The sequence below is a fragment of the Lampris incognitus genome, chromosome 21, assembly GCF_029633865.1.
Source record: "Lampris incognitus isolate fLamInc1 chromosome 21, fLamInc1.hap2, whole genome shotgun sequence".
NCBI classification, from domain to species: domain Eukaryota; kingdom Metazoa; phylum Chordata; class Actinopteri; order Lampriformes; family Lampridae; genus Lampris; species Lampris incognitus.
The window spans coordinates 891,815-908,169 of NC_079231.1; the positions used below are offsets into that span (position 1 = coordinate 891,815).

Genomic DNA, 16,355 nt, shown 5'->3' on the forward strand with positions numbered 1-16,355 from the left:
TTTGAGTTAAAGGTCAGCGTTAACAGGGTTACTGTTAGTTTGGGTTAAAGGTCAAAGTTTAGAGGGTTACAGTTAGTTTGGGTTCAAGGTCAAAGTTCACAGAGTTAGGTTAGTTTGGGTTAAAGGTCAGCATTGACAGGGTTAGGCTAGTTTGAGTTAAAGGCCAGCATTAACAGGGTTACAGTTAGTTTGGGGTAAAGGTCAGAGTTAACAGGGTTAGGTTAGTTTGGGTTAAAGGTCAGAGTTAACAGGGTTACAGTTAGTTTGGGTTAAAGGTCAAAGTTAACAGGTTTATGCTTAGTTTGGGTTAAATGCAGAGTTGACAGCGTTAGGTAAGTTTGGGTTAAAGATCAACGTTAACAGGGTTACAATTAGTTTGTGTCAAAGGTCAGAGTTAAGAGGGTTAGGTTAGTTTCAGTTAAAGGTCAGATTTAACAGGGTTACAGTTAGTTTGGGTTAAAGGTCAAAGTTAACAGGTTTACAGCTGGTTTGGGTTAAAGGTCAGAGTTGACAGGGTTAGGTTAGTTTGGGTTAAAGGCCAAAGTTAACAGGGTTACACTTAGTTTGGGTTAAAGGTCAAAGTTAACAGGGTTAGTTAATTTGGGTTAAAGATCAGCGTTAACAGGGTTAGGTTATGTTGGATTTAAGGTCACAGTTAACAGCATCACAGTTAGTTGGGTTAAAGGTCACAGTTTACAGGGTTACAGTTAGTTTGGGTTCAAGGTCAAAGTTAACAGGGTTAGTTTAGTTTGGGTTAAAGGTCAGAGTTGACAGTGTTAGGTTAGTTTGGGTTAAAGGTCAGAGTTAACAGGGTTACAGTTAGTTTGGGTTCAGGGTCAAAGTTAACAGGGTTAGGTTAGTTTGGGTTAAAGGCCACAGTTTACGGAATTTTATGTATCTCTTTACTCTTCTGATCAAGGTCCATCTCCTCCTAATTATTATACCTTCTTTGAAAATTTAAATATTCCCTCTATTGGTCTATCAGACGTGATAGACCAAAGGTCAGAGTTAACAGGGTTAGGCTATGTTGGATTAAAGGTCACAGATAACAGCATCACAGTTAGTTGGGGTTAAAGGTCGCAGTTTACAGGGTTAGGGTTGGTTTTTAGGAGTGGTGGTGCTCTGTACTGCTGGGGATGAAGGGCAGGATAAACTACAAAATTAAAAAGGCTGTTAATGAAAACAATGCAAAGAGCCGGGGTGAGATGAAAGGTCACATAAGGTCAGAGGTCAACTGGTACCTGTGTGTTGGTTTGTTGCTGCTGTTGTTGGCTGATCATGGTCTGCAGTGCCTCCACTGTGTCTGGACACACAAAGACTTCAGCTGCCATCTTCTTCTGAAGTCCCTCCATCCACGCAGACAACTACCAACACACATACGTAAAACACACCACACTATATGTATGTATGTATGTGTGTGTGTGTGTGTGTGTATGTGTGTGTGTGTTACCTCCTTGGTGTGTGTATAGAAAGACACAGCCAGATCCAGTAGAAGTTTTCTTTGTTCCACTCTCTGGATGAAAGCCTGCAAGAACACACTGTCTCTATGACACAAATATGTTACAATATACATAGACACAGACAGAGAAACAGACAGATATTCAGAGACACACAGATACACATACGTAAATAGACACAGACAGAGAGACAGACAGATATTCAGAGAGACACACAGATACACATACATAGACACAGACAGAGAGAAAGACAGATATTCAGAGAGACACACAGATACACATACATAGACACAGACAGAGAGAAAGACAGATATTCAGAGACACACACAGATACACATACATAGACACAGACAGAGAGAAAGACAGATATTCAGAGAGACACACAGACACACATACATAGACACAGACAGAGAGAAAAACAGATATTCAGAGAGACACACAGATACACATACATAGACACAGACAGAGAGAAAGACAGATATTCAGAGACACACACAGATACACATACATAGACACAGACAGAGAGACAGACAGATATTCAGAGAGACACACAGACACACATACATAGACACAGACAGAGAGAAAAACAGATATTCAGAGACACACACAGATACACATACATAGACACAGACAGAGAGAAAGACAGATATTCAGAGACACACACAGATACACATACATAGACACAGACAGAGAGACAGACAGATATTCAGAGAGACACACAGATACACATACATAGACACAGACAGAGAGAAAGACAGATATTCAGAGACACACACAGATACACATACATAGACACAGACAGAGAGACAGACAGATATTCAGAGAGACACACAGATACACATACATAGACACAGACAGACGGATATTCAGAGACACACAGATACACATACATAGACACAGACAGAGAGAAAGACAGATATTCAGAGACACACACAGATACACATACATAGACACAGACAGAGAGAAAGACAGATATTCAGAGAGACACACAGATACACATACATAGACACAGACAGAGAGAAAGACAGATATTCAGAGACACACACAGATACACATACATAGACACAGACAGAGAGAAAGACAGATATTCAGAGACACACACAGACACACATACATAGACACAGACAGAGAGAAAGACAGATATTCAGAGACACACACAGATACACATACATAGACACAGACAGAGAGACAGACAGATATTCAGAGAGACACACAGATACACATACATAGACACAGACAGACGGATATTCAGAGACACACAGATACACATACATAGACACAGACAGAGAGACAGACAGATATTCAGAGAGACACACAGATACACATACATAGACACAGACAGAGAGAAAGACAGATATTCAGAGAGACACACAGATACACATACATAGACACAGACAGACGGATATTCAGAGACACACAGATGCACATACATAGACACAGACAGACGGATATTCAGAGACACACAGATACACATACATAGACACAGACAGAGAGACAGACAGATATTCAGAGAGACACACAGATACACATACATAGACACAGACAGAGAGACAGACAGATATTCAGAGAGACACACAGATACACATACATAGACACAGACAGAGAGACACACAGATACACATACATAGACACAGACAGAGAGACAGACAGATATTCTGAGACACACACAGATACACATACATAGACACAGACAGAGAGACAGACAGATATTCAGAGAGACACACAGATACACATACATAGACACAGACAGAGAGACAGACAGATATTCAGAGAGACACACAGATACACATACATAGACACAGACAGAGAGAAAGACAGATATTCAGAGACACACACAGATACACATACATAGACACAGACAGAGAGAAAGACAGATATTCAGAGACACACACAGATACACATACATAGACACAGACAGAGAGACAGACAGATATTCAGAGAGACACACAGATACACATACATAGACACAGACAGAGAGAAAGACAGATATTCAGAGACACACACAGATACACATACATAGACACAGACAGAGAGACAGACAGATATTCAGAGACACACACAGATACACATACATAGACACAGACAGAGAGAAAGACAGATATTCAGAGAGACACACAGACACACATACATAGACACAGACAGAGAGACAGACAGATATTCAGAGACACACACAGATACACATACATAGACACAGACAGACAGATATTCAGAGACACACACAGATACACATACATAGACACAGACAGAGAGAAAGACAGATATTCAGAGACACACACAGATACACATACATAGACACAGACAGAGAGACAGACAGATATTCAGAGAAACACACAGATACACATACATAGAGACAGACAGAGAGAAAAACAGATATTCAGAGACACACACAGATACACATACATAGACACAGACAGAGAGACAGACAGATATTCAGAGACACACACAGATACACATACATAGACACAGACAGAGAGAAAGACAGATATTCAGAGAGACACACAGACACACATACATAGACACAGACAGAGAGACAGACAGATATTCAGAGACACACACAGATACACATACATAGACACAGACAGACAGATATTCAGAGACACACACAGATACACATACATAGACACAGACAGAGAGAAAGACAGATATTCAGAGACACACACAGATACACATACATAGACACAGACAGAGAGACAGACAGATATTCAGAGACACACACAGATACACATACATAGACACAGACAGAGAGAAAAACAGATATTCAGAGACACACAGATACACATACATAGACACAGACAGAGAGAAAGACAGATATTCAGAGACACACACAGATACACATACATAGACACAGACAGAGAGACAGACAGATATTCAGAGAGACACACACAGATACACATACATAGACACAGACAGACGGATATTCAGAGACACACAGATACACATACATAGACACAGACAGAGCGAAAGACAGATATTCAGAGACACACACAGATACACATACATAGACACAGACAGAGAGAAAGACAGATATTCAGAGAGACACACAGATACACATACATAGACACAGACAGAGAGAAAGACAGATATTCAGAGACACACACAGATACACATACATAGACACAGACAGAGAGACAGACAGATATTCAGAGAGACACACAGATACACATACATAGACACAGACAGACGGATATTCAGAGACACACAGATACACATACATAGACACAGACAGACGGATATTCAGAGACACACAGATACACATACATAGACACAGACAGAGAGACAGACAGATATTCAGAGAGACACACAGATACACATACATAGACACAGACAGAGAGAAAGACAGATATTCAGAGACACACAGATACACATACATAGACACAGACAGAGAGACAGACAGATATTCAGAGACACACAGATACACATACATAGACACAGACAGAGAGAAAGACAGATATTCAGAGACACACAGATGCACATACATAGACACAGACAGAGAGACAGACAGATATTCAGAGAGACACACAGATACACATACATAGACACAGACAGAGAGACAGACAGATATTCAGAGAGACACACAGATACACATACATAGACACAGACAGAGCGAAAGACAGATATTCAGAGACACACAGATACACATACATAGACACAGACAGAGAGAAAGACAAATATTCAGAGACACACACAGATACACATACATAGACACAGACAGAGAGACAGACAGATATTCAGAGAGACACACAGATACACATACATAGACACAGACAGAGAGAAAGACAGATATTCAGAGACACACAGATGCACATACATAGACACAGACAGAGAGAAAGACAGATATTCAGAGACACACACAGATACACATACATAGACACAGACAGAGAGACAGACAGATATTCAGAGAGACACACAGATACACATACATAGACACAGACAGACGGATATTCAGAGACACACAGATACACATACATAGACACAGACAGAGAGACAGACAGATATTCAGAGAGACACACAGATACACATACATAGACACAGACAGAGAGAAAGACAGATATTCAGAGAGACACACAGATACACATACATAGACACAGACAGACAGATATTCAGAGACACACAGATGCACATACATAGACACAGACAGACGGATATTCAGAGACACACAGATACACATACATAGACACAGACAGAGAGACAGACAGATATTCAGAGAGACACACAGATACACATACATAGACACAGACAGAGAGACAGACAGATATTCAGAGAGACACACAGATACACATACATAGACACAGACAGAGAGACACACAGATACACATACATAGACACAGACAGAGAGACAGACAGATATTCTGAGACACACACAGATACACATATATAGACACAGACAGAGAGACAGACAGATATTCAGAGAGACACACAGATACACATACATAGACACAGACAGAGAGAAAGACAGATATTCAGAGACACACGCAGATACACATACATAGACACAGACAGAGAGAAAGACAGATATTCAGAGACACACACAGATACACATACATAGACACAGACAGAGAGAAAGACAGATATTCAGAGACACACACAGATACACATACATAGACACAGACAGAGAGACAGACAGATATTCAGAGAGACACACAGATACACATACATAGACACAGACAGAGAGAAAGACAGATATTCAGAGAGACACACAGATACACATACATAGACACAGACAGACAGATATTCAGAGACACACACAGATACACATACATAGACACAGACAGAGAGACAGACAGATATTCAGAGACACACACAGATACACATACATAGACACAGACAGAGAGAAAGACAGATATTCAGAGAGACACACAGATACACATACATAGACACAGACAGAGAGAAAGACAGATATTCAGAGAGACACACAGACACACATACATAGACACAGACAGAGAGACGGACAGATATTCAGAGACACACACAGATACACATACATAGACACAGACAGACAGATATTCAGAGACACACACAGATACACATACATAGACACAGACAGAGAGAAAGACAGATATTCAGAGACACACACAGATACACATACATAGACACAGACAGAGAGACAGACAGATATTCAGAGAAACACACAGATACACATACATAGACACAGACAGAGAGAAAAACAGATATTCAGAGACACACAGATACACATACATAGACACAGACAGAGAGAAAGACAGATATTCAGAGACACACACAGATACACATACATAGACACAGACAGAGAGACAGACAGATATTCAGAGAGACACACACAGATACACATACATAGACACAGACAGACGGATATTCAGAGACACACAGATACACATACATAGACACAGACAGAGCGAAAGACAGATATTCAGAGACACACACAGATACACATACATAGACACAGACAGAGAGAAAGACAGATATTCAGAGAGACACACAGATACACATACATAGACACAGACAGAGAGAAAGACAGATATTCAGAGAGACACACAGATACACATACATAGACACAGACAGACGGATATTCAGAGACACACAGATACACATACATAGACACAGACAGACGGATATTCAGAGACACACAGATACACATACATAGACACAGACAGAGAGACAGACAGATATTCAGAGAGACACACAGATACACATACATAGACACAGACAGAGAGAAAGACAGATATTCAGAGACACACAGATACACATACATAGACACAGACAGAGAGACAGACAGATATTCAGAGACACACAGATACACATACATAGACACAGACAGAGAGAAAGACAGATATTCAGAGACACACAGATGCACATACATAGACACAGACAGAGAGACAGACAGATATTCAGAGAGACACACAGATACACATACATAGACACAGACAGAGAGACAGACAGATATTCAGAGAGACACACAGATACACATACATAGACACAGACAGAGCGAAAGACAGATATTCAGAGACACACAGATACACATACATAGACACAGACAGAGAGAAAGACAAATATTCAGAGACACACACAGATACACATACATAGACACAGACAGAGAGACAGACAGATATTCAGAGAGACACACAGATACACATACATAGACACAGACAGAGAGAAAGACAGATATTCAGAGACACACAGATGCACATACATAGACACAGACAGAGAGACAGACAGATATTCAGAGACACACAGATACACATACATAGACACAGACAGAGAGAAAGACAGATATTCAGAGACACACAGATACAAATACATAGACACAGACAGACAGATATTCAGAGACACACAGACACACATACATAGACACAGACAGAGAGAAAGACAGATATTCAGAGACACACAGATGCACATACATAGACACAGACAGAGAGAAAGACAGATATTCAGAGAGACACACAGATACACATACATAGACACAGACAGAGAGAAAGACAGAGAGAAAGACAGATATTCAGAGACACACAGATGCACATACATAGACACAGACAGAGAGAAAGACAGATATTCAGAGAGACACACAGATACACATACATAGACACAGACAGAGAGAAAGACAGAGAGAAAGACAGATATTCAGAGACACACAGATACACATACATAGACACAGACAGAGAGAAAGACAGATATTCAGAGACACACAGATACAAATACATAGACACAGACAGACAGATATTCAGAGACACACAGACACACATACATAGACACAGACAGAGAGAAAGACAGATATTCAGAGACACACAGATGCACATACATAGACACAGACAGAGAGAAAGACAGATATTCAGAGAGACACACAGATACACATACATAGACACAGACAGAGAGAAAGACAGAGAGAAAGACAGATATTCAGAGACACACAGATGCACATACATAGACACAGACAGAGAGAAAGACAGAGAGAAAGACAGATATTCAGAGACACACAGATACACATACATAGACACAGACAGAGAGAAAGACAGATATTCAGAGACACACAGATACACATACATAGACACAGACAGACAGATATTCAGAGACACACAGACACACATACATAGACACAGACAGAGAGAAAGACAGATATTCAGAGACACACAGATGCACATACATAGACACAGACAGAGAGAAAGACAGATATTCAGAGAGACACACAGATACACATACATAGACACAGACAGAGAGAAAGACAGAGAGAAAGACAGATATTCAGAGACACACAGATGCACATACATAGACACAGACAGAGAGAAAGACAGATATTCAGAGAGACACACAGATACACATACATAGACACAGACAGAGAGAAAGACAGATATTCAGAGACACACAGATACACATACATAGACACAGACAGAGAGACAGACAGATATTCAGAGAGACACACAGATACACATACATAGACACAGAAAAACAGATATTCAGAGACACACAGATACACATACATAGACACAGAAAAACAGATATTCAGAGAGACACACAGATACACATACATAGACACAGACAGAGAGAAAGACAGATATTCAGAGACACACACAGATACACATACATAGACACAGACAGAGAGACAGACAGATATTCAGAGAGACACACAGATACACATACATAGACACAGAAAAACAGATATTCAGAGACACACAGATACACATACATAGACACAGAAAGACAGATATTCAGAGACACACAGATACACATACATAGACACAGACAGAGAGAAAGACAGATATTCAGAGACACACAGATACACATACATAGACACAGACAGAGAGAAAGACAGATATTCAGAGACACACACAGATACACATACATAGACACAGACAGAGAGAAAGACAGATATTCAGAGACACACACAGATACACATACATAGACACAGACAGAGAGAAAGACAGATATTCAGAGACACACACAGATACACATACATAGACACAGACAGAGAGAAAGACAGATATTCAGAGACACACAGATACACATACATAGACACAGACAGAGAGAAAGACAGATATTCAGAGACACACACAGATACACATACATAGACACAGACAGAGAGAAAGACAGATATTCAGAGACACACACAGATACACATACATAGACACAGACAGAGAGACAGACAGATATTCAGAGAGACACACAGATACACATACATAGACACAGACAGACGGATATTCAGAGACACACAGATACACATACATAGACACAGACAGAGAGACAGACAGATATTCAGAGAGACACACAGATACACATACATAGAGACAGACAGAGAGAAAGACAGATATTCAGAGAGACACACAGATACACATACATAGACACATACATAGACACAGACAGACAGATATTCAGAGACACACAGATGCACATACATAGACACAGAAAGACAGATATTCAGAGACACACAGATACACATACATAGACACAGACACAGAGAAAGACAGATATTCAGAGACACACACAGATACACATACATAGACACAGACAGAGAGACAGACAGATATTCAGAGAGACACACAGATACACATACATAGACACAGACAGACGGATATTCAGAGACACACAGATACACATACATAGACACAGACAGAGAGACAGACAGATATTCAGAGAGACACACAGATACACATACATAGACACAGACAGAGAGAAAGACAGATATTCAGAGACACACACAGATACACATACATAGACACAGACAGAGAGACAGACAGATATTCAGAGACACACAGATACACATACATAGACACAGACAGAGAGACAGACAGATATTCAGAGACACACACAGATACACATACATAGACACAGACAGAGAGAAAGACAGATATTCAGAGAGACACACAGACACACATACATAGACACAGAAAAACAGATATTCAGAGACACACACAGATGCACATACATAGACACAGAAAGACAGATATTCAGAGACACACAGATACACATACATAGACACAGACAGAGAGAAAGACAGATATTCAGAGAGACACACAGATACACATACATAGACACAGACAGAGAGAAAGACAGATATTCAGAGACACACACAGATGCACATACATAGACACAGAAAGACAGATATTCAGAGACACACAGATACACATACATAGACACAGACACAGACAGAGAGAAAGACAGATATTCAGAGACACACACAGATACACATACATAGACACAGACAGAGAGACAGACAGATATTCAGAGAGACACACAGATACACGGCCACAGGGACAGACGGCCACAGGGACAGACAGTGATACCTGTATGCGGACATCCAGCTCTGTGGCTGCTTGGTAGATCTCTCCCTCCTCACATTCTCCAGACTGAGCCAGCTGACCGGCGGCCTCCAGCAACTTCTCCGCATTAGTGTATGTGTTCTGACACACACACACAGACACAGACACACACACACACACACACACACACACACACACACACACACACATCAACTGCTTACATATTCTGTGTGATGTGTGTGTGTGTGTGTGTGTGTGTGTGTGTGTGTGTGTGTGTGTGTGTGTGTGTGTGTGTGTGTGTGTGCATTACTTGCGCCACTTGCTGGAAGTCATCATGGCGTTTCTGCAGTGCACGTGCTCGATGGAGGGACTTGCCGACACCGGTGTGTTTATTTAGAAACACTTCACCGTGTTGCTCGACCCAGTCCAGCACCTAGAGAGAGAGGGAGACCGAGTCCTGATTGGTCACCAAAGAGTGAGGCCACGACAATGGGATCTCTTAAATACCCTTTTCAACTTTTTTTTTGGGGGGGGGGGTTCTCTCTTTTTCTCCCAAGTTGTATCCGGCCAATTACTCCACTCTTCTGAGCCGTCCCGGTCGCTGCTCCACCCCCTCTGCTAATCCGGGGAGGGCTGCAGACTACCACATGCCTCCTCCACACATGTGGAGCCGCCAGCCACTTCTGAGCTTAGGTTAGCTCTACAACGGTGTGCTGTGGGACAACTCAAGAGGTCCCTGAGATGATGATGAAACGTATCTGTCAGTAAACGCTGTGTCCAGACGACCTGATTCATCTTCTGTGATGTTCTTAACTGGACTACTGAGTAGCATCAAGACACCGATCTACTCCTGCATCCCTTTGTTCTCCTCCTTCTACAGTACAGTGAGGCTTCCTTTCTTTAACTGTGCAGCAGCAGCAGCAGCAGCAGCAGCAGCAGCAGCAGCAGCAGCTTACCTCAGGATGGTGGACAGTATTCTCTCCTTGATGGACTTCTGTCCCTGCTTGTTTCTTGGGTGCATATTGATGCAGCTCCGTCTCTGGTTTGGTAGGTCCTCTTCTTTGAGGTTTTTTTTTTGTGTGCAGACGTGTAACATGCCACCCTGTGCTCTTGGTGTGCATATTCATGTTTGTTTACAGGTGAAACAAACAATACGGGGACACACTGCTCTGGTTTACAGGTGAAACAAACAATACGGGGACACACTGCTCTGGTTTACAGGTGAAACAAACAATACGGGGACACACTGCTCTGGTTTACAGGTGATACAAACAATACGGGGAAACACTGCTCTGGTTTACAGGTGATACAAACTATATGGGGACACACTGCTCTGGTTTACAGGTGATACAAACAATACGGGGACACACTGCTCTGGCTTACAGGTGAAACAAACAATACGGGGACACACTGCTCTGGTTTACAGGTGAAACAAACAATACGGGGACACACTGCTCTGGCTTACAGGTGATGCAAACAATACGGGGACACACTGCTCTGGTTTACAGGTGATACAAACAATACGGGGCCACACTGCTCTGGCTTACAGGTGATACAAACAATACGGGGACACACTGCTCTGGCTTACAGGTGATACAAACAATACGGGGCCACACTGCTCTGGCTTACAGGTGATACAAACAATATGGGGACACTGCTCTGATTTACAGGTGAAACAAACAATATGGGGACACTGCTCTGATTTACAGGTGAAACAAACAATACGGGGACACACTGCTCTGATTTACAGGTGAAACAAACAATACGGGGACACACTGCTCTGGTTTACAGGTGAAACAAACAATACGAGGACACACTGCTCTGGCTTACAGGTGAAACAAACAATACGGGGACACACTGCTCTGGCTTACAGGTGATACAAACAATACGGGGACACACTGCTCTGGCTTACAGGTGATACAAACAATATGGGGACACTGCTCTGGTTTACAGGTGAAACAAACAATACGGGGACACACTGCTCTGGTTTACAGGTGAAACAAACAATACGGGGACACACTGCTCTGGCTTACAGGTGATACAAACAATACGGGGACACACTGCTCTGGCTTAGAGGTGATACAAACAATATGGGGACACTGCTCTGGTTTACAGGTGAAACAAACAATACGGGGACACACTGCTCTGGCTTACAGGTGATACAAACAATACGGGGACACACTGCTCTGGTTTACAGGTGAAACAAACAATATGGGGACACACTGCTCTGGTTTACAGGTGAAACAAACAATATGGGGACACTGCTCTGATTTACAGGTGAAACAAACAAAATGGGGACACACTGTTCTGATTAACAGGTGAAACAAACAATATGGGGACACTGCTCTGGTTTACAGGTGAAACAAACAATACGAGGACACACTGCTCTGGCTTACAGGTGAAACAAACAATACGGGGACACACTGCTCTGGCTTACAGGTGATACAAACAATACGGGGACACACTGCTCTGGCTTACAGGTGATACAAACAATATGGGGACACTGCTCTGGTTTACAGGTGAAACAAACAATACGGGGACACACTGCTCTGGTTTACAGGTGAAACAAACAATACGGGGACACACTGCTCTGGCTTACAGGTGATCCAAACAATACGGGGACACACTGCTCTGGCTTAGAGGTGATACAAACAATATGGGGACACTGCTCTGGTTTACAGGTGAAACAAACAATACGGGGACACACTGCTCTGGCTTACAGGTGATACAAACAATACGGGGACACACTGCTCTGGTTTACAGGTGAAACAAACAATATGGGGACACACTGCTCTGGTTTACAGGTGAAACAACCAATATGGGGACACTGCTCTGATTTACAGGTGAAACAAACAAAATGGGGACACACTGCTCTGATTTACAGGTGAAACAAACAATATGGGGACACTGCTCTGGTTTACAGGTGAAACAAACAATACGGGGACACACTGCTCTGGTTTACAGGTGAAACAAACAATATGGGGACACTGCTCTGGTTTACAGGTGAAACAAGCAATATGGGGACACACTGCTCTGGTTTACAGGTGAAACAAACAATATGGGGACACTGCTCTGGTTTACAGGTGAAACAAACAATACGGGGACACACTGCTCTGGTTTACAGGTGAAACAAACAATATGGAGACACTGCTCTGGTTTACAGGTGAAACAAACAATATGGGGACACTGCTCTGATTTACAGGTGAAACAAACAATATGGGGACACACTGCTCTGGTTTACAGGTGAAACAAACAATATGGGGACACTGCTCTGGTTTACAGGTGAAACAAACAAAACGGGGAAACACTGCTCTGGCTTACAGGTGATACAAACAATATGGGGACACTGCTCTGATTTACAGGTGAAACAAACAATATGGGGACACACTGCTCTGATTTACAGGTGAAACAAACAAAATGGGGACACACTGCTCTGATTTACAGGTGAAACAAACAATATGGGGACACACTGCTCTGATTTACAGGTGAAACAAACAATATGGGGACACTGCTCTGGTTTACAGGTGAAACAAACAATATGGGGACACACTGCTCTGATTTACAGGTGAAACAAACAATATGGGGACACTGCTCTGGTTTACAGGTGAAACAAACAATACGGGGACACACTGCTCTGATTTACAGGTGAAACAAACAATATGGGGACACACTGCTCTGGTTTACAGGTGAAACAAACAATACGGGGACACACTGCTCTGGTTTACAGGTGAAACAAACAAAATGGGGACACATTGCTCTGGTTTACAGGTGAAACAAACAATATGGGAACACATTGCCCTGGTTTATAGGTGATGCAAACAATACAGGGACACACTGCTCTGGTTTACAGCTGAAACAAACAATACGGGGAAACACTGCTCTGGCTTACAGGTGATACAAACAATATGGGGACACTGCTCTGATTTACAGGTGAAACAAACAATATGGGGACACACTGCTCTGATTTACAGGTGAAACAAACAAAATGGGGACACACTGCTCTGATTTACAGGTGAAACAAACAATATGGGGACACACTGCTCTGATTTACAGGTGAAACAAACAATATGGGGACACTGCTCTGGTTTACAGGTGAAACAAACAATATGGGGACACACTGCTCTGATTTACAGGTGAAACAAACAATATGGGGACACTGCTCTGGTTTACAGGTGAAACAAACAATACGGGGACACACTGCTCTGATTTACAGGTGAAACAAACAATATGGGGACACACTGCTCTGGTTTACAGGTGAAACAAACAATACGGGGACACACTGCTCTGGTTTACAGGTGAAACAAACAAAATGGGGACACACTGCTCTGGTTTACAGGTGAAACAAACAACACGGGGACACACTGCTCTGGTTTACAGGTGAAACAAACAAAACGGGGACACACTGCTCTGGCTTACAGGTGATACAAACTATACGGGAACACATTGCCCTGGTTTATAGGTGATGCAAACAATACAGGGGACACACTGCTCTAGCTTACAGGTAAAACAAACAATACGGGGAAACACTGCTCTGGCTTACAGGTGATACAAACTATACGGGGAAACACTGCTCTGGCTTACAGGTGATACAAACAATACAGGGGACACACTGCTCTAGCTTACAGGTAAAACAAACAATACGGGGAAACACTGCTCTGGCTTACAGGTGATACAAACTATACGGGGACACACTGCTCTGGTTTACAGGTGATACAAACAATACGGGGACACACTGCTCTGGTTTACAGGTAAAACAAACAATACAGGGGACACACTGCTCTAGCTTACAGGTAAAACAAACAATACGGGGAAACACTGCTCTGGCTTACAGGTGATACAAACTATATGGGGACACACTGCTCTGGTTTACAGGTGATACAAACAATACGGGGACACACTGCTCTGGTTTACAGGTGATACAAACAATACGGGGACACACTGCTCTGACTTACAGGTAAAACAATCAATACGGGGACACACTGCTCTGACTTACAGGTAAAACAATCAATACGGGGACACACTGCTCTGACTTACAGGTGATACAAACAATACGGGGACACACTGCTCTGGTTTACAGGTAAAACAAACAATACGGGGAAACACTGCTCTGGCTTACAGGTGATACAAACAATACAGGGGACACACTGCTCTAGCTTACAGGTAAAACAAACAATACGGGGAAACACTGCTCTGGCTTACAGGTGATACAAACTATACGGGGACACACTGCTCTGGTTTACAGGTGATACAAACAATACGGGGACACACTGCTCTGACTTACAGGTAAAACAATCAATACGGGGACACACTGCTCTGACTTACAGGTAAAACAATCAATACGGGGACACACTGCTCTGACTTACAGGTAAAACAATCAATACGGGGACACACTGCTCTGACTTACAGGTGATACAAACAATACAGAGACACACTGCTCTGGTTTACAGGTGATACAAACAATACAGAGACACACTGCTCTGGCTTACAGGTGATACAAACAATACAGAGACACACTGCTCTGGTTTACAGGTGATACAAACAATACAGAGACACACTGCTCTGGCTGACAGGTGATACAAACAATACAGAGACACACTGCTCTGGTTTACAGGCTATACAAACAATACGGGGACACACTGCTCTGGCTTACAGGTGATACAAACAATAAAGAGAC

The 16,355-nt window shown here is 42.2% G+C and overlaps 1 protein-coding gene across 1 annotated transcript in view; it reads right to left on the minus strand.

The window, feature by feature from the left end:
- The window catches only part of kalrnb (kalirin RhoGEF kinase b), a gene marked incomplete at its 5' end in the record, with an annotated part of 412,121 nt that overhangs the window by 331,271 nt on the left and 64,495 nt on the right, over positions 1-16,355 (minus strand). The window contains 4 exons of the mRNA XM_056301536.1: positions 1,242-1,364; positions 1,451-1,525; positions 10,706-10,822; positions 10,992-11,114. Of these exons, the coding sequence (XP_056157511.1) occupies positions 1,242-1,364; positions 1,451-1,525; positions 10,706-10,822; positions 10,992-11,114 (438 nt within the window). The remainder of the gene's footprint in view (positions 1-1,241; positions 1,365-1,450; positions 1,526-10,705; positions 10,823-10,991; positions 11,115-16,355) is intronic.